This window comes from Mobula hypostoma, chromosome 26 (genome assembly GCF_963921235.1).
Source record: "Mobula hypostoma chromosome 26, sMobHyp1.1, whole genome shotgun sequence".
NCBI classification, from domain to species: domain Eukaryota; kingdom Metazoa; phylum Chordata; class Chondrichthyes; order Myliobatiformes; family Myliobatidae; genus Mobula; species Mobula hypostoma.
Genome location: NC_086122.1, coordinates 5,406,525 through 5,434,491, shown reverse-complemented (window position 1 = coordinate 5,434,491; position 27,967 = coordinate 5,406,525). Strand labels below are relative to the sequence as shown.

Here is a 27,967-nt window from a genome sequence, read left to right as displayed (position 1 = left end):
TCCATCACAGCAATATATAAAGGTATACACTAAATGACAAAAGCAATAGTACAAGGTACAGCCATTCCCTAGACACACTGATAACATACCGGATTCTGTTATCTCTACAAATTTCACATTCACATATCGTGCTCCCTCTTTATCCAAACATATAGGACTTCCAGTGAAATAAGCACTGAATAATTATAACAAAGTAGTTGTAGAGGCAAATGGCAATCTCTCTGTAATGTGTTAGGAAATGGGGGGAAAATCTGCTCAGCTGGATTTGTGCGCATAAAGCATCAGCGTCTCCTCCACTTTTATCCAATGATTTACCTACCCCTCCATACTGTTCACGTGTTTAACACCAGCTGGGTAATTAAGTCAAAGCAAATTTATTATCGAAGTACACATATGTCACCACATACTGTATCTTGAGATTCACTTTCTTGCAGGCATTTACAGAAAAATAAAGAAAAAAGAATAGAATTTATGAAAAAATTTATAAACAAAAACTAGCAAATAACTGATGTGGAAAAAAATAACATTGTGCAAATAAAATTAAATACTGACTACTTGTATAGATTATTTATTAACCACTAGTGTGTGCTGGATATTAACCTTAATCAGGAATTATAACTCTCCAGTTCAGTTATTATTTTATACATGAAAATTCAGGGTCCAGGCCCGTTTCCTGCGATGTATTAATACATACCGTGCTTTGGAATGTGCTGGGTTCAGGCAGTGGATTGGACATTATTGATCCAAATAGATCCAGGTCATTAGCCATAGTTGTGGTTAGACTAGTGGTCCCACTGGTGGTAGGAGCTGCTGCAGGAGCGTCTGAGGAAGAATATTACAGATAAGGGCATAGAAGGAACATGGAATTGGCTGCTGTAAAACCGGAGGGAACAGAGAGAAGACTGCGACCTTACCCAAGCCCAGAAGGTCAATCGTAGGCCCTGGAGGTGCTGAAGAACTTGTTCTCAACTGCTGCTGTTCATCTTTCTTTGGTGCCTCAATACAGGAAAAAGTCACAGCTGTTTAAAATTCCCTAAGTGAGCAGGGTGAACAGGTAAACAGCAGAAGCCTAGTGGCAGGTTCACAGCTGGGGGAGCAAGTGGAAACTCAGACAGAAGTGGAAAGAGTACGGCACCTCAGCCCCTGGGATCTACTCTGCAATTTCACAAGATCAGGGCTAATCTGATTGTACCTTAACTGTGCATTCCCATCTGTCTACAGTAACCTTTACATACTTATCAATCTAATTACCAGATCTTGTTTCTCTTGATCTTCTACATTCCACATGGCAACCCCTTTATCCTAGGAATCAACTGTAAAACTATCCCTCCTCAAAACAAAAACTCTATGCAGGACTCCACATGCAGTCTCACCAACATCAGACAAAGTGGCATCAAAAGTTATTTGCTCAAGATCCACTTGCATCACAATGTTTTGTTGTGATAATAAAGTGTTTTATTTTAATAAGTGTATCCCTTTCTTGGTGCGCTACCTGATCTACTTGTTTCTGTACCATCAACAGATTTGGCTACAGTTAATTCCTTAATCCAAATGATTCGTACTGATTCTAAGTAGGTGAGGCTTCAGCACTGATTCTAAAACACATCCCTTGTTACTGATTCACAATCCAAAAATTCCCCATTTATTCTGACTCTCTTAATTGGTCCATGACTATTCATACCAATATTACCCCCAACTCTATGCTCTCTGACCAATCAACTGGATCCATTTTACCCATGGTGTCTGCTACATACCCATCAGTTCATTCCTGTCGATTGTTGTTTCACCAGCAAAATTAGCAGCCATTACCTTTGGTCCCTCTGTTCATATCAAAGTTCAATTTATATTTATTACTGAAGTACATAATGTATATGTCACCAGCTACAACCCTGAGCTTCATTTTCTTGCGGGTACTCACAGTAAATACAAAGAAACACAGTGTAATCTACAAAAGACTGCACATAAGACAGACAAACCACCAGTGTAAAATAAAAAGACAACAAACTGCACAAATATAAAAAGAAATAACAAATAAATAAATAAATAACAAGCTACATGCAACAAATATCAAAAACATGAGATGAAGAGTCCTTGAAAGTGAGTCTATAGGCTGTGGTAACAAATCAGTGTTGGGGTCAGTAAAGGTGAGTGAAGGTATCTCCTCTGGTTCAAGAGCCTGATGGCTGCGGGGTAATAACTGTTCCTGAAGCTGGTGATATGGGTCCTGAGGCTTCCCTATCTTCCTCCTGATGGCAGCAGCAAGAAGAGAGCATGACCTGGATGGTGGGGAGCCCTTGATAATGGATGCTGCTTTCTTGCGACAGTGCTCCATGTAGATATGCTCAATGGTGGGGAGGGCTTTATCACTGATGGACTGTGCTGTAACCACTACTTTTTGTAGGATTTTCTGTTCAAGAGTATTGGTGTTTCCATACCTGGATGTAATGCAACCAGTCAATATACCCTCCACTGGGCATCTATAGAACGCGGTAATATTTTGATAACATTCCGAATCTTCGCAAACTTCTAAGAAAGTAGAGGTGTTGCCGTGCTTTCTATGTAATGGCACTTGCGTGCTGAACCCAAGTCAGATCCGCTGAAATAATAACACCGAGGAATTTAAAGTTGCTGACCCTCTTTGTCTCTGATCCCCCCCAGATGAGTACTGGCTCATAGACCTACAGTTTCCTCCTCCTGCAGTCAGTAATCAGCTCCTCTGTCTTGCTGACATTAAGTGAGAGGTTGTTGTGATACTACTCAGCCAGATTTTCAATCTCCTCCCTGTATGCTGATTCATGACCACCTTTGATTTGACAAACAACAATGGTGTTGTCCGTAAATTTAGATATGGCATTGGGACCATATTTAAATTGAAATGATTTATGCAATTTGTTAAAAATAGAGGCTCTAGCACCAGCTCTGAAGACACACAGTTGCTACTTCTTACCAATATGATAAAGATCAAGCTGCACCCATTCTGTTCCTTGCTCGCACATCAATTATTTCCTCCACACCATTTAACCACTTGTTGTCAGTTTCCACAAAATGGTCTCCATAAATCTAAGCACAGCATGTGCATTTGCTCACCTTTATTCACATGATGTCACTTCTTCAAGAAAACCCAATAAATTGAAAAAATGATACCTTCACAAATTTAACTATCTCAAGGAGTCCAATACAGCTCTGTGCCAGATTCCTTGGTTATGACAGTGAAGACATTTTCTTCCACCAAGTGGTAAAATAATTCTATTTTGACCAGCCTCATGCACTTATGTTCCAAGTATTTAACTAATGGCAACAGTCAATTCACAGACTCACCACTTTAACCTTTTCAAAAATAACTGGTACAGGTTTGCTTTCTTTTGTCTCCGTCTCTTTCTTCCATTTGTTATTTTCTTTCTGGAAGAGGAAAAGCTGTTAAACTTAAGACTAGAAGACCGCCGACAGATCAGAAACAAAACTTTGAGACAAGAGGCTGTTATCTACTGTTCAACCGCAGCTGTTATTTACAAAGATTTAGTTGTTCTCGGCATACAATAATAAATTACAGATCCGCAGCACCAAAGACAGCCCACTTAGCTACTGCTTGTGCCCACTGCCCTAACCCATTATTTTCTTTTGGTATTTATCCACCTCCTCAAGGATGCAAAGAATATCATGGACGAAATGAATATCTAACGAGGATGTCACGAACAAGGCAAACACAAAAAGAGAAATAATGTATGAGATCATGAAAAGGCAACGTAACTTCATTGGACATGTGATTAGGAAAGAGGAGTTAGAATGCACAGTAACTATGGGAAAGATTGAAGGGAAGAAAGCAAGAGGAAGACAAAGACAAATGATGATGGAGACAGCAGCCAGAGAACTGGAAATGAATACCAATGAATTGATCCACTTGACCCGAAACAGGAGTGTGTGGGCTATGGCAGCTAAAGCTCAAAGTGGGCACGGCACCTGATGATGATGATGATTTATCCACCTCCCCTTTGGATACTACAACTGAATCCTGCTGTTCCATATATTAGCTATTCCCTACACTTTTTCTGCTAGCATAACGCAATATACTAAGCACATCCCTCAAACACCCATAACACTTCCTCCCACCATACAAGTATAATTCAAAAAATCTGCTACTTTCTAGCACACCTTTTTAAGTAACATGAACTTTAACTATTATAGATATTTTCAAAATTAAAGCCACTGTAAATTGTTAAACAGAGCATGAAGTGTGAATCATTAATTTCTATTAAGAAAAGATCTTGTAAAGTAGGTCATGAACCAGAAAAGAGGGTATGAAATAATCCATTGATCACAGCCTGAAGAATGACAAATGAAACGTTACAGCAGTTTAAACTCTTACCTCTATGCCAAATCCAAAAATCAATATTTTATAATTATTTAGAGATACAACATACCAGGGTCTTCCAGCCTAATGAGCCCATGCCACTCATCCAATTACACCCATGTGACCAATTAAACTATTAATCCATAAGTCTTCGAATGTGGGAGAATAGCTCACTCAGAGGGAGCTCAGTCACAAGGAGAACGTACAAACTCCTTACAGGCAGTAGCAGAATTGAACCTGGGTCGCTAGTGCTGAATATGCAATGCTAACCACTATCCTACCATAGCGCCCAATGAAGCTGAATATGAAGTCCAGTGAAAAGGAAGTTGTTCACTCGTTCTCAAGAATGACGAGTGTGACCCAGTCCTATGAACATGTATGAGTATTATAGAAACACATAATGGGCTCTCAATTCAAATACAATAATCTGATGATCAGAACTTCTGCTGCAGTTGCTCCTGGAAGAATAAAGATTCAAGGTGCAAGTATCACCAATAACTTGTTCTGCTCCAGCTATGTGGAAACTATGGCCAAGAAAGCCCACCAGTGCCTCTACTTCATCAAAAAGGCTAAGGAAATCTGGCATGTCCCAATGACTCTTCCAAATTTATATAGATGCACCATAGAAAGCATCTATCTAGATATGGCAATTGCTCTGCCCAAGACTACAATAAATGAAGAGAGTTGTGGACATAACCCAGTCCTTCAAGCAAAGCAACCTCCCCTCCACTGACTCCATATACACTTTCTGCTAGCTCATGAAACAGCTGACATAATTTATAGGACCATTCCCTCCTTGTTCATCCTCTCCACTCTTTTCTGATACAAGAACTTGAGAACACATACCACCAAACTCAAGGACAGCTCTATCCCACTGTTATCACTCTTGAACAGATGAACAGACAGTACACATGAAGACGAACTTTTGATCTCCCAGTCTACCTTGTTGTGGCCCTTGCACTTCACTTTGTCTGACTACACTGCACGTTCTCTATAAATGCCAAACTACAAACCCCATTTCCAGAAAAGTTGGCATATTTTCCAAAATGCAATAAAAACAAAAAATCTGTTATATGTTAATTCACATGAACCTATATTTAATTGACAAAAGTACAAAGAAAAGATTTTCAATAGTTTTACTGACCAACTTAATTGTATTTTGTAAACATACACAAATTTAGAATTTGACGGCTACAACACACTCAACAGAAGTTGGGACAGAGGCATGTTAACCATTGTGTTACATCACCTTCCTTTTAATAACACTTTTTAATCGTTTTGGAACTGAGGATAGTAATTGTAGTAGATTTGCAATTGGAAATTTTGTCCATTCTTGCTTGATATAAGACTTCAGCTACACAACGGTCCGTGGTCTCCGTTGTCTGATTCTCCTCTTCATGATGCGCCATTCATTTTCAGAGTCAATGGTACCTTCACATACATGCAACTCACCCATGCCGTGGGCACTGATGCACCCCCATACTATCACAGATGCTGTTCGCTGATAACAATCTGGATGGTCGTTTTTATCTTTGGCACGGAGAACTCGACGCCTGTTTTTTCTGAAAACTATCTGAAATGTGGACTCAACTGACCACAGCACACGGTTCCACAGTCTTTCGGTCCATCTCACATGAGCTCGGGCCCAGAAAACTCGCCAGCGTTTCTGCATAGAGTTGATGTATGGCTTCCTCCTTGCGTAATACAGTTTCAAGCTGCATTTCTGGTTGCAGCGACGGACTGTGTTGAGTGACAATGGTTTTCCGAAGTACTGCCCAGCCCAGGTGGCTATAATTGTCACAGTAGCATGACGGTTTCTTAGGCAGTGCTGCCTGAGGGCCCGAAGATCACGCGCATTCAACAGTGGTTTCCGACCTTGCCCTTTACGCACTGAGATGTCTCTGAATTCTCTGAATCTTTTCACAATATTATGTACCGTAGATGTTGAAAGACCTAAATTCTCTGCAATCTTGCGTTGAGAAATGTTCCTTTTGAACTGACTTAACAATTCTCTCATGAATTTTGGCACAAAGGGGTGAGCCATGACCCATCCTTGCTTGCAAAGACTGAGCCTTTGATGGACGCTACTTTTATACCCAGTCATGATACCTTACCTGCTACCTATTAGCCTGCTTAATGTAACACATATCAAAGTTGCTGGTGAACGCAGCAGGCCAGGCAGCATCTCTAGGAAGAGGTACAGTCGACGTTTCAGGCCGAGACCCTTCATCAGGACTAATTGAAGGAAGAGTTAGTAAGAGATTTGAAAGTGGGAGGGGGAGGGGGAGATCCAAAATGATAGGAGAAGACAGGAGGGGGAGGGATGGAGCCAAGAGCTGGACAGGTGATTGGCAAAGGGGATATGAGAGGATCATGGGACAGGAGGTCCGGGGAGAAAGACAGTGGGGGGGGGGAACCAGAGGATGGGCAAGGGGTATAGTCAGAGGGACAGAGGGAGAAAAAAGAGAGTGAGAGACAGAATGTGTGTATAAAAATAAATAACGGATGGGGTACGAGGGGGAGGTGGGGCATTAGCGGAAGTTAGAGAGGTCAATGTCCATGCCATCAGGTTGGAGGCTACCCAGACGGAATATAAGGTGTTGTTCCTCCAACCTGAGTGTGGCTTCATCTTTACAGTAGAGGAGGCTGTGGATAGACATGTCAGAATGGGAATGGGATGTGGAATTAAAATGTGTGGCCACTGGGAGATCCTGCTTTCTCTGGCAGACAGAGCGTAGGTGTTCAGCAAAGCGGTCTCCCAGTCTGCGTCGGGTCTCGCCAATATATAGAAGGCCACATCGGGAGCACCGGACACAGTATATCACCCCAGCCGACTCACAGGTGAAGTGTCGCCTCACCTGGAAGGACTGTCTGGGGCCCTGAATGGTGGTAAGGGAGGAAGTGTAAGGGCATGTGTAGCACTGGTTCCGCTTACAAGGATAAGTGCCAGGAGGGAGATCAGTGGGGAGGGATGGGGGGGACAAATGGACAAGGGAGTCGTGTAGGGAGCGATCCCTGCGGAAAGCAGAAAGGGGGGGGGAGGGAAAAATGTGCTTAGTGGTGGGATCCTGTTGGAGGTGGTGGAAGTTACGGAGAATAACATGTTGGACCCGGAGGCTGGTGGGGTGGTAGGCGAGGACCGGGGAACCCTATTCCTAGTGGGGTGGCAGGAGGATGGAGTGAGAGCAGATGTGCGTGAAATGGGGGAGACGCGTTTGAGAGCAGAGCTGATAGTGTACGAAGGGAAGCCCCTTTCTTTAAAAAAGGACATCTCCCTCGTCCTGGAATGAAAAGCCTCATCCTGAGAGCAGATGCTCTCTTGTATGTAGCCAGCTTAATGTGGAGTCTTCCAAACCGGTGTTACTTAAATATCCTGTGCACGTTTCAATCTTATTTTAACACTGTCCCAACTTTTGTTGAGTGTGTTGCAGCCATCAAATTCTAAATTTGTGTATATTTACAAAATACAATTAAGTTGGTTAGTAAAACCATTGAAAATCTTTTCTTTGTACTTTTGTCAGTTAAATAAAGGTTCACGTGAATTAACATATCACAGATTTTTGTTTTTATTGCATTTTGGAAAATATCCCAACTTTTCTGGAAATGGGGTTTGTATATTCTGCATCCTATAACTAATTATGTATGGCATCATTTGCTTGGATAGCAGGCTAAACCAAGGTTTTCACTGTAACCTAGTACATATGACAGTAATAAACCAATACTCACCCTGAAAGCAGTGACATCAATACCTTTATTAAAATACTTCTTTTTTTCATATTTGTCTCTTATGAAGCTTTCCACAGATCTGAGTTCCAGGTTGAGGGCAAAATTGAAAGACAAGCTGGATTTTATTGTCCTAAGAAATGAGCTACAGTTTTGACGTCCTTACCTAAAAAAAAGTAAGCATGCCAAGGAAGCAATAAAAATTCAATAGAAACAGTCATAGGGGACATCTAGGGGAACAGGCACTGTTGACTGGAGCACATGCAGAGTCCCAAAAGCTGTATTGCCTGCCTAGTCCTGGAGTGGATATCTGGGAGTGGGAGGGAGAATCTAGTTGTGATCCATGCAGGTAGGACCAGAAAGGAGGTTCTGCTGGGGGATGATAGCAGCTCAGGGCAAAACTGAAACGCGAACCACAAGGTAAAGGGTAAATAGAATTACATAGATAAACGCAAGACTCAAAATATAATGTGGTGGAAACCACCTGGTGTGGCAGGGAGCTGAGCTTAGGGAATGAAGATGAGTAAGTGATAGAAGTGTCTCTGGATGAACCCATGAACTGTGGGGGGGGCTGACCTCAACAGTGTAAGAAAGGAGCTGGTGAAAGTAGATTGGGCAGCTGCTACAGGGAACACAACATCCAATACATAGGAGGCATTTAAAAGCACAATAGTAAGCTCATTGTAAGGGTAAGAAGAGTGACATCAGGGAGCCTTGGTTAACAAAAGACATTGAGGGTTTGATCAAGAGAGAGAAGGAAGTGCTTGTCCAGTATAAGACATCATTATCAAGTGATATCGGAGAGATCTTATAAAAACAATTGAGAGGGCAGGGACATAAAATTGCCCTGGCCAACAGAATTTTAGAGAATCCCAAAACCTTTTATAAATACATTAGAAGAGAGTAGTTAAGAGAAAAAGTAGGTTCTGTCAGGGGCCAAAGGGAAAGTCTGTGTGTGGGGTTTTGAATAAATACTTCACATCAGTATTCACAGGGAGAAGGAAAATGTATATCCATAGTTGCAACATCTGGATATCAGGAGAATGTTATAAATATCCGCAATGAGGTGAACAAATCCCTAGGGGCTGGTGAAATCTATCCCATGGCATCATAGGGAGAAATGGAGGAGATTGCCAGGGCCTTTACCTGCATCAACTTTTGCCATGGGGTGAGGTACCAATAAATTTAAGGGTGCTACGAACAAGCCAGGAAACTACAGACTGATGAGCCTTGTATCAGAAGCAGGGACCTATTCTGAAAATTCTTAGGGATAGGATTTGTGAACTTGAAAAAACACTGATTAAAGGGAGGGAACATGAAAAAAGATCTAGTGCTTTCCCAGTGTCTATGACAAATAAACTGAGTTTCCAGCCACGTACAGATGTCGATTTTAAACGACATTTCGATGACAAACTCGAAAAGAGTTTATGTGGAGTCAACGTGGTTTTGTGCATGGGAAATCCTGCTTGTCAAACCTGACTGAGTTTTCTGATTAATACGATTACTATGACTAACCTGATTACTATGAAAACTGATGATAGCAAGGCAGTAAACAGGGCTGACATGGACATCAGCAAGACTTCATGCAGTAAACTCGTGTATGGGTTTAGGTCACACGGGGTCCAAGATGTTTAGGCAAACTGGATCAATGGTTGTTTTTCTGACTGGGACTGTGTTACTAGCGGGGTACTGCAGGGATCAGTGTTGGATCCTTTGTTGTCTTTCCTATACATAAATAGTTGGATGAGACAATCGGTGGTCTGACTGGTCAGTTTGCTGACGACAGGAAGTTTGTAGGAGTTATAGAAATTGAGGTCATCACATTTCTGAATCAGCGTGAATGTCTTCACTCACCTCAACATTGAAATGGTTCCACAACCCATTAACTCACTTTAAAGGATTCTACAACTCAATTTCTCAGTATTATTTATTTGTATTAGCACAGTTTGTTTTCTTTTGCAGATTGATCCTTGTTTATGTGTAGATTTTCATTGATTCTATTGTATTTTTGTTCTAATGTGAATGCCTGCAGGAAAATGAATCTCATGGTGACATACTTTGATAATAAATTTACTCCGACTTTAAAGGATACAGCTGGAAAGCTGGGCATAGGTGGCAAACGAAATTTCATCCAGACAAATGTTAGATAATGTTGTTTAGGTTGTTTGATATTTGGCTTCAAACATATACTGTAAATAGTAGGGACCTTAGAAACAATGATGCGCAGAAGGACCTTGGGATGCAAGTTCATTGCTAGTGAAGAAGGTGTTTAGCTTGCTTGCCTTCATAGGCAGAAATACTGAGTATGAGAGTTGGGACATCGTTTTGCAGCTGTACAAGGCATTGGTTAGACCACTTGAGAATACTGTGCAGCTCTGATGCCCTAGAACTAGAAAGCACGAAGAAGAGATTCACAGGATTTTGCCTGGAACGGAGGACTTTAGTTACAAGGACAGATTGGATAGGCTAGGATTTCTCTCACTTGAGTGCAGGAGGCTTGAGGGTTGACCTTACAACGGTACATAAAATTAAGAATGGCGTAAATAATCACAATCTTTTCACGGGTAGGGTAGTCTAAAACCAGAAGGCACAGTTTATTAAGGCGAGAGTGCAACTATTTAAAGGAGATCAAGTTTCTTTTCCCTGCACAGAGGGTAGTAGGTCTATCGAAAGCTGTCAGAGGAGATGGTGGAGACCAACCATTTAAATGGGATTGTAGACAGGTGCATAACTAAATGGGGGATCCAAGGGATACTTAATAAATCAAAGGGAAGATGAGAGCGCAGTAGCACAGGATAGTGAGAGGGAAAGTGCCAGGCAGCGGCACAAAATGAAAATAAAAGCATGCAGCACAGAACAAGTCCAGAAATACTATAAATTAACAAAAAAACTCCTGTCTTTATTTCAATACATGTACCATTTGTAATGAGATAGATCATTTGACAGCATAGATAGCAAAATATGGATATGATCTGACAGTTATTACAGAGAAATGACTACAGAGAAGTGATTACAAATAACCAGAACTGGGTGATTAATATTCCAGGTTATACAATTTCAAAAGAACAGATTAAAAAGGAAAGGAAGCAGAGTGCTATTGTTAATCAAACAAGGTATCTGAGTCATGATGAGTCACAATATAAAGGTAGTGGATAGTGATGTGGAATTGGTTTGGGTTGAATTCATGTACAAGAAGACACTGTTGGCAGTATCTATGGGACCCCAAGATTTGGCCTTCGATAGAATGAGGAAGTGAGGAAATACCCTGGGCACGTTTAAAGGGAACAACAGCTGTCATGGAGATTTTAATCCACTTATTGATAGGACAAACCAAACTGGCAAAGATATTGTGGAGCACGTCAGGGATTGCTTCCGAGTACAGTTTATAATAGAACCTACTCAGGAGCAGGCCATTTGGTCCTGAGTAATGAGAGTAATGAGGTCGGATTTTAAGAGACCTTGTGGTTAAAAATCCTGAGGTGGTACTGACCACAATAGGGATAAGCCTGGAAACTATAGGCCAGTGATTAGGTGTCAGTATGTGTTTGTTCAGGGCAGATCATATCTCACAAATCTGAGGTTTTTTTTTTGAGAAGGTAACTAAGAAAATTGATGAAGGCAGAGAAGTAGACATGGTTTATATGGAATTTGCTGACTTCTGACAATGTCCTGCACAGGTAAGCTGGTCCAGAATGTTCAGATACAAGGGATCTGAGATGTGTTGGTTTGGGGACAGAAGGCTCAGGAGAGTGATGGTTAGGTGTTCCTCTGACTAGACGTCTGAAACAAATAGTAGGTTGCAAGTATTAGTAATGGAACCCTTATTGTTTGTAATACAGTGAATTCTGGTTAGTTAGGCCATCAGTTAATTGGGGAAAATGCTTATTTGGGGCAAATCTTAAGAACAAAAACTAATTGAGAAAATAACCGGGTTTCCTGTCATTTATTTGGGACCAATATGCCACTTAATTGGGACAAGAGACTGTTGCCAAACAGTTTCTAACTAGCATTAGTCGAGTGCACTTATGTGGCTGTTAAACTCTACACCATGCTCAGATCAAAGTTTTTAGATAGGGTCAGTTGCGTGTGTTTATGTTCAAAAAGCAGTGATTTTTGTTACTGATAGTTGGCGAGAAATAAGCAGTAAGGCAATTCAGAACCGTTTTGCTCACTGCAGTTTCAGGCTTTCAGACCTGAAGATGTCAGAATTGGCAGGAGTGGAAGTGAAATGATTTCACTACTTTAACGAGTTAGGAACTATGAAGAATTTGAAGGTATCGACGATAATCTTGAATGTTTCAGAATTACTAGTTCTGCCATTTATAGGAACAAGCATACATTAGACTTGTGAATTTAATTATATGGGAGTTTATTCATATGTACAATTCTCCATAACCCAGGATGGCCTATAGATGGTTGAGAAGATCATTGCTCCAAGGTCCGACCTGCATATTTTAAAAGGTCCAAAGATAAAATACAAGATATGGATAAAAGTAAACATTATATTCTATGATCAAGTTTACAAAACCAGAAATTTAAAAAGCATTACACATTTTTAAAATTTATCACTGTGGACAAGAAATTAACTTAAAGCCTTTTCCACTATTTATTGATAAATAGTCAGATTGCTATTCAGCAACTCTGTAGGATTTAAGATAAATTGAATACATGACAAGCAAGGCTATGAACTTGTGCCTACAAAAAAAAGCCCCACAGCCTCAGTCCATTCCTGAAAAAGCCTGTAAAAGGATACTGGTCTGTTTGTGGTCGCTTGAAGTCATCAGGAAGATAAGCTTCATACAGTACCCTGGCTTTAGAGTTTCCCATTTCCTGTATGCTCTATTCCATAGAAACAAGAGACCAGAAGGTTACTAAAACATCACAAAGGCTTCATCTTCAACACAAAAGATTCTAAAGCAAAAAAGCAAAGCCAGAATGGAAGCAATGGCACAAGGGAACAAAAAGTGCATTCTTGCTTAGAATGTTCTTAAAACAATTTTAAAAATACACTATATACTTTTGTAATTCCACTTGTACTCGAGATTGAATATTATTAGTCTGTAGATGGAATAACTTCTCTCAGTTGGTCTACAAGGAGATCAACATTACCAGTGAATCTACTATATTTTCCTACTACACAGGGATTTATCGGCCCATTAAATCAATCCTCCTTGCTGACTATCAACACTGGCACATCTCAAGGATGCATGCTTAGCCTGTTACTTTACTCTCTGTGCACCCATGACAGTGCAGCTGGCCACAGCTCAAATGCCATCTATAAATTTGCCAGTGACACAAACGTTGTTGCAAAATCTCAGATGGTGATGAGCAGACATCATCATCTGAGATCAGCTGGTTGTGTGGTATTGCAACAAGTGTTGCACTCAACATCAAGGAATTGATGTGGGCTTCAGGGAGGGGAAGTCGAGGAAAACACAGGAGTTTGAGGAGATTTGGTATGTTATCAAAGACTTTAACAGATTTCTACAGGTATACCGGAAGAACATTCTAACCGGTTGCATCACTGTCTGATTGCACAGGATCAGTAAAAGCTGCAGAGATTGCAATCTCATCCAGCACAATTATGGGACTAGCGTCCCCAGCACTGAGGGCATCTTCAAAAGGCAATGTCTCAAAAAGGCAGTATCCATCACACCCGTGACATGTCATCAGGGAGGAGATACAAGAGCCTTAAGACACATACTCAATGTTTTAGAAACAGCTTCTATCACTCCATCAGATTTCTGAACGGACAAAGAACCAGCCATGAATACTACCTCACATTTTCCCCCCTTTTTTTGCACTACTGTATATACATGTATATATACACACACATATACGTTCACGCACACGTATATACATGCACTTGCACACACATACACAGATATAGCGACATTACTTACTATAAATTATATATTTATACAGTGCAATGTACTGGTGTTGCTAAACAATAAATTTTACATCATGTCAGTGACAGCTGGCTGGTAGCGTAGTGGCATCAGTGCCGGACTTCGGAGTGAAGGCTCCCAAGTTTGAATCCAGCCGGCTCCTTTGCACACTTTCCATCCGTGCTGGGTTGAGCATTGAGCTAGCAACTCGGCCTTGTGAAAATAAGAAAGCCTGCTAAAAAAAATGCCTTCATGACGGCGTCCCAATGACTCCACTCGGAGTTAAGGGCTTTCTTCTTCTTCTTCATGTCAGTGATATTAAACCTAATTCAGATTCTGATAAAGAAATCCCATTCTGGCACTAATTTTCCCCGAAATTCTCCATTAACCACCCTAGGGAGGCCAAGACTCTGGCTGTCCTTTGTGACTCATCCAAGACCCTGGCTATGGAGTGTGGAGTGGAGGCCTAGACCCCAGCATATGAACTTAAAAAGCAAACAAAGTCTGAGCCATGATATCAATGGACTCTACTACTTGATGTCATCTTGACATCACTGTATGTTTTGATGTACATATGATAAGTAAATCAATCTGAATCTGAACTGGTGAAAGTTTGCTGTCCTGGACTTAACATGAATGTGGAGCAATGAAAGAAACACACTTGATCAGAACTTGTACATCCTATAGAGACCATCAGATTACTGGAACTATAAGGCAGGGTGAATAAGTACCATGCCAGTCCCAGCAGTGGAAGATATGAGAACCACACCATACTGACTCCCATCTGGATGAGGAGGTTTGTGCAAATTATCCCACCATAGGGCTACATTTACTCACAGCTCCCCAAACCTGCCCAAATTCAACAGATTACTGCTCAAGCCAAGGCTTTATCATATGCCTCAATCCACCCAAGTATACAAAGACCAACTGACTTACAGACTTTATAAGGAATGCTACAGGTTTATCGAAATCCAAACTGATTATTCAAAATAATCAGTTTTATTTGCTGATCGGCAATGTAGGTTGCATCAACAATATGCGTTGGGTTCCTACCAACAAAAGTACCTCCTTTCGGAAGAAGGGGTTAAGTGGTGATACTTGTTTGACTGTTGGTCTTAATTTAGTTTCCCTCTTTCCTGCTGCTGTGTACAGCCTGCACAAGTAGGGTGTATTACTTCGGAATGAAATACCCAGAGTAACCTGCTTCTCTGAGGTTTCTCCACAAGATTTCAGTTCTTATTTACTACAGAAAATCTGACTTGTAGGCCTTTAAGCCATCACGAGAGGCATTCTTTTGGTCATAGGATGACCTATTTTGATGATTTTGGCTCAGATTTAAACAATGGCCCAGGACATTAGGAGAACATTGTTTTTATTGGAATCACTGCCTCAGCACTGCACATGTACCAAGCTACAAGAGAACCTGAAGATTATCACTATTAGTAAAAGTGTGTGAGATGCTACCTATCGCCACCACACCTACACCCATACACATACCATTCATCCACACAGCACTGAACGTGCACACTATATGTGGTACCTGGATCTGTTCTGGTGTCCACTGATCCAAAGTTACTGACTTCACCTTGGAGATGTGGACTCCAAGGTTTCTGTGAATACCAGCACAGCGAATGCAAAGGAATACTCCCAGGTTCCAGGATGCCCATCTTGGTCCTACAAAAGACAACAAGAAAAGTTGGAGAAGTATTAAGGCACACTTGAGAGCAAACGATGCAATAAAAATATTGAAATACAAGATACATGAAAAAGGAGTGAAGATGGAGGTGGGCAAAGGAACAAGTTTGTCTGACATTTCAGATGTCTGACAGTTTAATATGCCTTTCTCTGCCTTCTATATTTTCCCCCACCTTCTGTTGGAGACCTCAGGCAGTTCAATGCATGGTACTCGAAGCATTCAATCACAGCCACCACCAGTACTTGGGCACAACCTTTGGCCATCTGAGAAAAAGTACACTTAATGATCAAAGCCGCACACAGCTCATGGACATTGACAAGCTGTAGCTTTTAGATAAAGTAAGCATGGATTTGTTCAAAGCAGAGTCAAACTAACAACAGTTTTTGATAAATTAAAAGTTTGATAAAAGAAAAATCAGTTAATATGATACGTGGTCTGCAAAAGATGAATTTAATAAAGTGCCACAAAATTAGTTTGTCAGCAAACCTGAAGATAATGGAACAAAAGGAGCTGGAGTGGGATGGATAGAGAGTAGCATGTAACTTTATATGAGAAAGATTTTTTTCCTCCGAATGGAGTATGGTGGAGCTCTCCAAGGTAAGGATTCACAAGTTTTTAGAACGTGCAGAGAGATTTACCAAAATGGTTTCACGGATGAGGAACTTTCATTCAATGGACAGGTTGGAGAATATTATCTTATCCTCTATGGGGCAGAGGATCTGACAGAATTAATCCATCTACACTCCTTCAGATAGCTGACAGAGAGGAAGTGCTCATATTTGCAAAATGGCAATAATAAAGGGACGAGGAATGAAGATGATGGTGAAAAGAATAAAGAATAACATGAAAGTTTTAAATTTTTTAAAAATACGCTAAGGGGTGAGGATCTGGAATACACTGCTGAGGTAACATTAGAGGCAAAATTAACCACAGCATTCAGAAAGCTGGGTAGCTGTCCAAATATAAAGAATTTTCAGGATTATGGGGGAGAAGTCAAGAAGAACAGGACTAACTGGACTGTTTCTACACAGGCAGTACAGACTTGATGGGTCAAATAACCTCCTTTCATGCTGTAACCATTCACTGATTTGAGATGTTCATTTTAAACACATCATCTGGATGCCAAAGCCACTGGTCTCTACAATACCCCTCTTGTATCTTTTTGCCTGTGAACCTCTCACTTGTCCCTTAAAAGTATTAAAACTAATTTCTGCCCAGCACTTGGGTGATCTGCCTCAACATCCCCATGTCACATTATGTTTGAAAATGAAGCACCTTGAGACAGTTCACATTAGAGGTGCTACACAAATACGTTGTTTTGTGCATTAGAAAATACAACGTAGCTTCCAATTACCGTTTTGCACTTACATTCACTCTACCATATTGAGAAACCACATCAAAAATGATAAATCCACATTCCCATCTTCAGTACATAGTATACAGTCATGCCCCTGCACATTCTCTTATTTATATTAAATTCATACAGATCAGAGGCCCTCCTTTGGTCGAGGTCGACCATGGATGCTGCATCAGCTAGTACTCAAGTCAGGGCAGTACGACATGGAGAGCAAGCTGTTACCCATGCAGCAGGCTCCTCCTCTCCGCACAGCTGATGAACCCAAAGGAATGGTCGAGACCTATACAGTCTGGCACCAGGGGCGTTGCACAAGTTGCCTGTCAGTGTTGAACTCAATGTAGGACTGCTTTAGGAACTCCAGCTCAGGATTTTTCCCTCAGGGTTTACTCCCAAAGCCTTCGCCATGAGTGGGTGTAGCTGCAAGGCAGTGGAGGTTTGAAATCAGAGTTTTCCTTCTCCTAGATGAACTGCCAGCCACGGCTGATGAGCCTCATCTGCCCAAAGTGGTTGGTTTTAAGGTGCTCGTAACCCACCTTTGCCCCTTCTCTTGTTAGTAGAAATGGTTCCACTGGGCTTAGTAGCTAAGCCACACGTGAAGGCCAGGAGATGGACTTGGTTCTCAAAGGCTATTTGAGGTGCACAGCATTTAATAGGTAGTGGGAGCTTTTGCCCACTACGCCTATCCCAGCTATAATAAACAGATATTCATACAGATACACTTGTGTTATTTAGCGGCATGAAATCACACAACTCTGACTGTTAATAACAGCCTTGTCTACGGTTGTCATGCAACCGATAGATATTCGACTGATCTGACTGTGACTGAATAAAGTGACGTTTCCATGCAACTATCAACCTTGTGGCTTTTGCATTGCCAGCAACGATACCCATTAAAATAATGGCGAGTTTTTTTCATCAGTCAGCTCTAAGTTAACTTCTAAAATCTAACGAGGTCACAGTAAATTGAAGCCAAATCTGAATAATACAATCACCCCCTTGCAACTCATCACCAAGCTCCAAGACCTAAAACCTCGGTATCTCCCTCTGCAACTAGATCCTCAATTTCCTCACTTGCAGACCTGTTGGTATGGATTGGCAACATCTCCTCCACAATCACCACCAGGGAGCAGTAGAGTCCCCTGCTCTACTCACTTTACTGTATGCTTATAAATGTGTGGCCAAGCACATCTCCAGTGCCTGTATTTAAGTTTGCTGATGAAATCGCTCTTGGATTATCATTACTATCTCTCTCAGAAAATCGTTCAGACTCATTGGACTTTATCAGGAGGATTTATCAGTTTAATATCTGTGGTCACTGTGGCCAGAGACAGTTTTCCCATCTTCCAGTCTCACTATTCCCATGTCAGCTATCAAGCACTGGGATGTCTATTGAAGTCAGATGAGAACCTCACCTGTTGTCTGAAGATAATGCAGCCCTGAAATTGAAAAGGAATCACTGGTGTTAATTTCATTTATTCCCAACTGTTCTAACTTTTGGATCTTGGTTTAAGACATTCAGCCTGTACTTGAGAGGATGTTCAGACACTGCACCTTTATTTAAATGGCTGACACAAGGCCACAACAAAAGGTAGGAGTTTAACTGGGCTGCACAGTATTGCCTCTTCAGTGTAGAGAGGGAAAATCCTACACATACAAGCTCAGCATCTGTGTAAGGCCATTCAGGCCCTCCACAAACAGTCTCTCAGATAGCCCCATAAGGCTGAGGATACTGATTGTGGATGATCAGCCATGATCCCAGTGAATGGCGATGCTGGCTCAAAGGGCCGAATGGCCTACTCCTGCACCTATTGTCTATTGTCTATAACTTAACTTGCCTCACTCCAGTTCAGAGTTCTGAAGTGGTTACTTAGGCTAACAGGAGATCCAGAGACTTGTTTAGAGATGAGGCAGGAGGTGGCTAATGGACTGGTCAGGTGTGGAGTATGGGAAATGATATGCTCCTTCTGAAATTCTTGCTGGGTTTCTGTGTGCTCTTGAGAAGACTCAAGGTTCTGTGTGCCATGCACCTTCTCCAGTCTGAGTAGTCATAGGACAGAGATGATGCAACCAAGTTAGTGGGAATTCTTATACCTATAATGTTTTTTAAAAAAGGGGGGCACTGAGAAAGTCTTCCGTATAAACTAAATGTTAGCAGCCAAGTGACATCAATGACTTTCTGAGAGGCCTCACATCATTATGGTTCAATATTAAACCAATGCCACAACTGTAATTCAAGATAGCTTCTTGTGTCTTTCTTAGTTCTTCACCAAAATTACAGGAATCCCCAATTTAATGGTGGTATGGGATTTCCAGAACAAAAGTCTGCACCATGATTTTCAGTTACACAAAACCACATCCACATATGCAGTAGAGGATCAGAAAAAAGCTGCAGAAGGTTGTAAACTCAGTTCCCTCCCATTGGCCCCAGCCTCCCTAGCATGGAGGACAGCTTCAAAGGGTAGCATCCATCATTAACGACATGCCCTCTTCTCATTCAAGAAGGTACAGAAGCCTGAAGACATGCACACGTTTCAGAAACAGCTTCTTTCCCACCGCCATCAGGTTTTTGAATGGACAATGAATCCATGAACACGACCTATTTTTTCCTCTCTTTTTGTAATACTTATATATATTTCTCATTGTAACTTATAGCTTTTATTATGTATTGCAGTGTACCACTGCCGCAAAACAACAAAACTCCTGACATAAGCCAGCGATATTAAACCTGATTCTGATTCGGAGGGCAAATTGTATTCTATATCTCAGACTTTTGGGTAGTGATTTGTGAATACTAGAAGGATGAATCTCCATTACACGATGGTCATACTCTAAAGGTTATCTGTACTAAACAGTCCTCTCTCCCCCCCAAAGACCGTTTGATTCATCATTTCCTGATTTACTGCCAGCGTTACATTATTTTATTGCACCCATACTCGACACCCATAATGTGACAAGCAAATTTCCACTTTGCACCAGGTTTAAATGATTTCCTTGTCCTTAGTTTAATATATGTAGTGTGGATGTACATAGCAATAATGGACAGATCTAGATTTGAGCATGACTGCATTCTCTAAAATACGTCCTATGTCAGAACAATTTTAAAACTGAAAGGAAATTACTCCACTTCCAATCAAAGACAGGTTTACACTCCTGTAAACTTACACTACCTTTGAAGGGATGAGGTCAAAGACCCCAGACCTTTATATCCTGGATCACCAAAACCTCAGCGAAAGACCATGGCAAATATGCTTACAAAAGCTCAAAAGTTCTTGAGGTCATCAAGGGAGCATTAACTGCCTTTCCTCCACAGATGCTTCCTCAACTGCTGAGCATTTTCAGCATTGTCATATTTTTGATTGAGAATTTATGGTATTTTTATCTTTTTTTTGGCTAATTGACACCATAAATTTATCTACATTATTTCAGCTGCAGCCATGGTTCACGCCTGGCAGTCCTGGTTTCCTTATTAGCTTTGGTTAGTATCTTTATATTTACAGAATCTGATTTTGTATTCTCCCATAAGTGGGATCAGTTTATCTACATCATTTCAAAGAACTCGGGAAATGTCTCTGTTCTTCCGTTTCCAGCCTCCGTAATCTTTCCCGACAGAGATGATCTCATAGTTCTGGTATCCTTTTATTAAATCTAATTTAGATCTTATACCGTTTTCTTCCCTCCCCCATCCTCATATGCAGATCAGCACTGTGTACTAGGCTTTCAAGTGTTCAAGTTTCCAGACCTACTCCAAAGATCTGAGCACATAATCCAGATTAGCACAGAAGATGTACACAACAGTCGGATGTATCATTTTACAGGATTGCAGTGTTCTAACCAAGGCTTTAATCATTACTCCTCAGACAACATCAAATAAGAGAGGAGGAGGGAGTAATGGTTGATAAGTGTATCTTCTCTTTGGAAGACTGTAGCCAGTGAAGTGCCATAGAAATTAGTACTTGCTTCCTCTTAATAGGCAATACATATCTGAGTCTCAATCAGTATGTGTATAGGAGGGACATGGAGGGCTACGATCCAGCGATCCAGGTGCAGGTCAATGGGACTATGCAGAATAACAGTTTGGCATAGACGAGATGGACTGAAGGGCTTGTTTCCACGCTGTAGTGCTCCATGTAGGGGCATGTTAAAGTGGTCTATGGATGACATAAAAATTAGATGCATGGTTAGAAGTGAGGAATGAAACTTCGTATTCCAAAAATAAAAACAAACGACGCTTGGTTAGTTGGGCAGAAAAATGACAAGTGAAATCTAACCCAGCAAAGAGCAAGGTAATACCTTTAGGGAGGTACAAAAAGGCAGAGGAATAAATATTCATTGGAAGAATATTGTGTGATACGGTGGGAATGCTCCAGGGTACAGTAAGTGATGTGCCTGCTGCAGGATACCCAGCTTCTGACTTGCAATTGTGGCTACAGTCAATGATCAAGTTCCTGAACAAAAGCAATCCTGAGAATGGTGATCCTAGGGATTTAGAAATGAAAGTGTCAAGGGTTGATAGTTACAACTCTCATTCCTTTACATAACATTGAGCTTTGGTGAAACAGTACAGGTGGCTAGTGTGGGACTGTATTAGAAAATAAAAACAAAAGGCAGATGGAAAAATCAGGTCACTTTGCAGCGTGAATATAGGTGTTTGAAAGCAGTCAAGTTTTCTCAATCTAGAGAGGATGAAATGGAAGTATCTTACAGCTTCCCTAAAAATAGTGTCTTTGAAACCCTGGACATTAAGGGGGGAGATAAAAGGGTAGAGGTAGCCACAAAGGAAAATGCCGGGGGGGGGGGGTGTAAGTGGGCTGATCCATTAGTCTATGCACATCTCAAGCAGATTTGTTACTCCTTTTAATTTAGAGCCCTGACATAATTCATGGGTATTCTTTCTGTAGCTTCTACATTAAAGGATACCCTCTACTAAAACACTGGTAGCTCTGTGTCAAAAATTATGAGCTTGTCCATAGGCTAGATAACAATAATATTATCAGCAAAAGTTGTGGAGGGGGGAATAATGTATCCAAAGAGAATACACAAACAGAATACTGACTCAGAGTTATGTGGATCCACTTAATTGCAGCTCAACCATGAACTGACAGTAGCTTCATGATTCTCAATCTTAGTGATAAACAGTTACATCCTTTGCAACACTTCACAACTATCAATATCTTTAGATCTACTGAATAGTCACTCCCCTAACTCTGGCTTCTTGTTCCTCTTAGTTCCCTCCATGGGGAGCAATTGTACTTCCAACCACTTGGACCCCACACTCCCAAAACTTGGGATACTCTTCAGAGACTTACAAAGACATTTTGTTTATTCAACAATCTTAGTATTTTTGGCTTTCTCAAAATTATGACCTAAAATCACAGGTGCTAGATCTAGATATGAAATAATGGGAAGGCATGCTTTGACATTCTGCACTGAAACAAACATCAATTCGATGTGCATCAAACACTGTGTCTCCATGATTGTCCACACAGTCCACCCAGCACTGAATTTACTTGCTCTCCGTTAATGCCATAGAGCAAAACCAGATGGAGAGAAATCTGGGCCGAATTTTCAATATAACATTCACTTACGGAACACAACAGACACTATACCTGTGGACAGCTGCACATCTAGAAACAATTAATGAATTGGAATATTAATCGTCAAAGCAACTTGCTTTCCTCTTGCTTTTCCCTATCTTCAACTACAGGAATGCGAGCTAGCTAAGAATGTTCAAGGCCACAGTTAGGTCTGACAAGGACACAGGGGCTGAGCAGATGCTCGTCAGCCCTCCTTCTCTGATCAAAACAACACTTGAGTGTTAGATGGGGAAGAATCTATTCATCTGTGATTAAACTACCACTCAGCGATCTCTGCGGCAGTGGATGCAGAGAATGAAAAGACTCTACAAGTAAGTTGAGCAACAGTTCGTATTTATGATGTCACAAGATTAGCAAACAAAAACTAACACCAACTCTGACAAGAAAATACTAGGACTAATGATAAGCAAATTGAGAAATATGGGATATCTTATGGAGAGTTTCACAGGTCTGAGAGATTCTTTGGGGTGGGGTGGATCAGGCAGATTTAGAGGAGGAAATTTCACAGTTATAAACCCAAGCCACCGCGGGAACCATTACTGATACTGACAAGAACGAGATGAGCAAACTAGAGATAGGAAGGCATATGAACACGGAGAGGATGTGGGAGGCTAAGATCAGAGGGCACAGCACCAATAGAAGGACATCCTTTAAGAACAGAGTACTGATTAAGTGTCTCAGCCCGAAATGTCAACTATTTACTCTTTTCTATAGATGCTGCCTGGCCTGCTGAGCCCCTCTAGCATAATGTGTTTGTCATTCGGATTTCCATCACCTGCAGATTTTCTCGTGCTTGTGAGGAATTTCTTTAGCCAGAGTGTGGCAAACCTATGGAATTTATTGCCACAGATGGCTATGGAGGCCAAGTCATTGGTTATATTTAAAGCAGAGATTGATAGGTTCTTGATTAGTAAGATCATCAAAGGTTTTGGGGCAAGGGTAGAGAATGGAGTTGAGCACAATAATAGACCAGCCATGATGAAATGCAAGAGCAGACTCAACTGGCTGAATGGCCTAATTCTGCTCCTATGTCTTATATTTTCTTAGTGAGAAACATGGCTGCACACAGTTAGAGAGGCCGGAAGGGTAAGGTCAGGAGGGATTTTAAAATGATGAGAATTTTTAAATTACTGATTGTTTTCACATTTTCTTCTGTGAAAGGTGTCAGACTGGGTCTGAGACAGCACAAGAGTTCACTGAAAATAATCAATGATGTGAAAGGATCTGTGTCCACAGAAATACGGTCAAATGAACAGTGAATAATGATAATCCTCAAATATAAATTCGCTACTTAAATTCTTCAACAACACAATCTTCATGAACTGGCTAGTTACTGCACAAACTACATGCCTTGGCCAAACAAAGTCAATGACAAAATGTGGGTTTTGTTATATTTTCATAACATAGCCTAAACCAAGTGAAAACAAAACAGAAAGTTCTAGAAATGGATCAGATGACACCTGCAGTAAAAGAAAGAATTATATTTCTGATCAATGCCATTTCTAAACCCTCAACTGCTTTTGCTGATTCATCAGATGCTGCCTGATAAACAGTTTCAGCACTTTCGGATTTATTTGAGATTTCCAACATGTATGAACATAGAATTCTCCAACTTCTGGTAATTCCCTCCCCCTCCCTTCCTCTATCACTATGTCACTCTGCACCCTCCCCCAGCTGCCTACCACCTCCCTCTTGGTTCCGCCCCCTTCTACTACCATTGTGTTTCCCTATTCTTTCTTCACCTTTCCTGCCTATCACCTCCTTGCTTCCCCTCCACCACCCCTTTATCTTTCCTCTTACTGGTTTTTCACCTGGAACCTACCAGCCTTCTCCTTCCCACCCTCCCCCCACCTTCTTTATAGGGCCTCTGCCCCTTCCCTCTACAGTCCTGATGAAGGGTTCCGGCCTGAAACGTCGACTGATCTTTTCCACGGATGCTGCCCGACCTGCTGAGCTCCTCCAGCGTGTTGGGAGTGTTGTTTAGTAATTTTTCCTCAGAATAAGCACCTGTTTTACAGTCACAGAAAAGTACAGCACAGAAACAGGCCCTTCAACCCACCTAGTCCGTGCCAAAACATTTAAACTGCCTACTTCTACCAACCTGCACCAGGACCACTGCCATCCACGTACCTATGTAAACTTCTCTTAAACATTGTCCTGGCAGCTCATTCCACACTTTCACGACCCTCTAAGTAAAGAAGTTTCTCATGTTCTCATTAAACTTTTCACCTTTCACCTTTAACCCATGACATCTAATTGTAGTTCTATCCAGCTTGCTTGCATTTATCATTCAACCTTATTTACATCTTTTCTGTAGGTAGGTGTCCAAAACTCCAAATTAGGCCTCTTATACAACATCCCATCTCCTGTACTCAATACATTGACTTATAAAGGCCAATGTGCCACCATTTTCAATGTATTCCCAGATCCATTTGTTTTACAGCAATCCTCAGTGCCCCACTGTTCACTGCGTAAGACCTACCCTGGAATGTTCTACTGAAATGCAACACCTCGCACTTGTCTGCGCTAAATTCCATCTGGTATTTTTTAGCCCATTTTTCAGCTGGTCCAGATCCTGCTACAAGCTCTGATATTCTCCCTTGCTGTCCACTACACCCCCATTCTTGGTGTCATCTGCAAATGCGATGTCTAATCCAATTTACTACCTCATCTTGAATGCTGAGTGACCAAACCTTCTTGACCAACTTTCTATGTGGGACCTTGTCAAATGCCTTGCTAAATTCCATGTAGACAATATCTACTGTCCTGCCTTCATCAACTTTCTTGATAATTTCCTCGAAAAAACTCTACAAGATTGGTTAGACACAACCAACCATACACAAAACCATGCTGACTATGCCTAATCTGGCCACATCTATCCAAATACTCATATACCTGATTCTTTAGAATACCTTCCATAACTTTCTCACTACAGATCTCAGACTTACTGCCCTAAAATGTCCTGGTTTATTTTTTAGAGCATTTCTTAAACAGTGGAACAACATTAGCTATCCTTCAATCCTCTGGCATCTCACCTGTCGCTAAGGATGATTTAAATATCTCTTGTCGTAGAAAGGAATTGTCAGAGGAACCTGGATGACAACATTGGGGTATATTGCTATATCATAACAATTCCCAAAGAGAGTACAGCTAATCATACTTCATCTAGAAGTACCACTTGTAACATTTCAGTGCTGAGCAGAAAATAAAAGCAAATGATTAAAGGACAAAGAGAATTTGAAACACAGTTGAATGTTTACACTTTTTCTTAACAAACAAGAGATCAAGCAAAGATTTAGCAAGAGCACTGAGAACTGGCCCATGTGGGTGATGCAAGAACCTTAGTGCTTTTAGCACAATTTACAAAAACTGAGCAGCCTTGAGAAAGACACATGTAATCAAGCAAGGTTGAAGCAATGTAAACATAGATCATGGTGTAGAAAGAAAGATAGATCACATTATTTTAGAAAAATGCAAATGTATCGTAAATTCAATCTCAGAAGTCACAAATGCATGGATAGGAACATTTGAAGGAAAATTGGACAAATGACTGGCTGCTCATGTTATGCCACTGTTGGCACAAGGTGAAACTGGCATCCTTGATACAAAATAGAATGGATACATTTAGGATTAATAATTCTAACACATGAAAATATTAGGACTAATGATAAGCAGCTTGAGAAATGTGCAATGTTTCTGAACACATGAAAACGCAAGAAAATAGGAGCAAGATTAGCCACACAGCTTCTCAAGCCTATCATACCATTCAAAAAACGTTCAAACTCCACTAGTCAGTCAAATTAAAACAGTAAAATTCTAGTCCAGGATGCATTCCAGCCCTGAAGTACCCAATGCTCTGGAAGATCTCCAGCAAACCAGAGGATACCCTATGCTTTCTTTCTAGGGACACCCAGGTACAAATGTAACATCGAGAGGGAGGCAGGCAGTTCGCATGGACTCTCTCCCACTCCCATATAAATCACTGTCAGAACCAGTGAATGGCCAATTACTCCACAACCATCAGGCTCCTGAACTGACTCAATAACCTACAGACTCACTTTCAAAGACTCTACAACTCTTGTTCTTGTATTATTTTTTAAAGTTTGTAAAATTTGTCTTCTTTTGTACATTGGTCTTTAAACAGTTTTTAAATAGTGTCAGTTGTGATTTTTGTCACAGATATTTGTCAGGAAATAATCAGTAAGACAATTTGGAACAGTTGTGCTCACTGTGGTTTCAAGCATTCAGGCTTGGAGATGTGAAAAACAGCTGGGAGTGAAAATGAAATAATTTCACTACTTCAGCAAATTAGGAACAATGAAGAACTTGGATGCGTTGACAATCATCTTGAATGTTACAATGAAAAAGATGATTTGGAGGTGCAATGATAGTGCAACCTATTATCTGCACTAGGTGTCTGTGCTGATTTTGTTCATCTACAGTCAAAAGAACACAACACCATATAATTCCTCTATCAATAACTATTAGGAACTATTAGGAGCAGGCTATTCTAGACTGGGTATTGAGCAATGAGGAAGGGTTAATTAGCAACCTTGTCGTGAGAGGTTCCTTGCGTAAGAGTGACCATAATATGGTGGAATTCTTCATTAAGATGGAGAGTGACATAGCTAATTCAGAAACAAAGGTTCTGAACTTAAAGAAGGGTAACTTTGAAGGTATGAGACGTGAATTAGCTAAGATAGACTGGCAAATGACACATAAAGGGTTGACGGTGGATATGCAATGGCAAGCATTTAAAGATCGCATGGATGAACTACAACAATTGTTCATCCCAGTTTGGCAAAAGAATAAATCAAGGAAGGTAGTGCACCCGTGGCTGACAAGGGAAATTAGAGATAGTATCAATTCCAAAGAAGAAGCATACAAATTAGCCAGAAAAAGTGGCTCACCTGAAGACTGGGAGAAATTCAGAGTCCAGCAGAGGAGGACAAAGGGCTTAATTAGGAAAGGGAAAAAAGATTATGAGAGAAAACTGGCAGGAAACATAAAAACTGACTGTGAAAGCTTTTATAGATATGTGAAAAGAAAAAGATTGATTAGGACAAATGTAGGTCCCCTACAGACAAAAACAGGTGAATTGATTATGGGGAGCAAGGACATGGCAGACCAACTGAATAACTACTTTGGTTCTGTCTTCACTAAGGAGGACATAAATAATCTTCCGGAAATAGTAGGGGTCAGAGGGTCCAGTGAGATGGAAGAACTGAGAGAAATACATGTTTGTAGGGGAGTGGTGTTAGGTAAATTGAAGGGATTAAAGGCAGATAAATCCCCAGGGCCAGATGGTCTGCATCCCAGAGTGCTTAAGGAAGTAGCCCAAGAAATAGTGGATGCATTAGT

General features: G+C 41.0%; 1 protein-coding gene across 2 annotated transcripts in view; it reads right to left on the bottom strand.

Annotated features, from left to right (window-relative positions):
* The window catches only part of LOC134338265 (stromal membrane-associated protein 2-like), a 63,205-nt gene that overhangs the window by 19,720 nt on the left and 15,518 nt on the right, over positions 1-27,967 (bottom strand). Inside the window, exons 2-7 of one of the 2 annotated variants that reach the window (XM_063033983.1) lie at positions 15,500-15,633; positions 12,825-12,910; positions 8,075-8,153; positions 3,319-3,399; positions 915-996; positions 695-822 (exon numbers count right to left, since the gene is read on the bottom strand). In XM_063033983.1, the coding sequence (XP_062890053.1) occupies positions 695-822; positions 915-996; positions 3,319-3,399; positions 8,075-8,153; positions 12,825-12,910; positions 15,500-15,633 (590 nt within the window). The remainder of the gene's footprint in view (positions 1-694; positions 823-914; positions 997-3,318; positions 3,400-8,074; positions 8,154-12,824; positions 12,911-15,499; positions 15,634-27,967) is intronic. The other variant, XM_063033984.1, reaches the window with a different exon arrangement.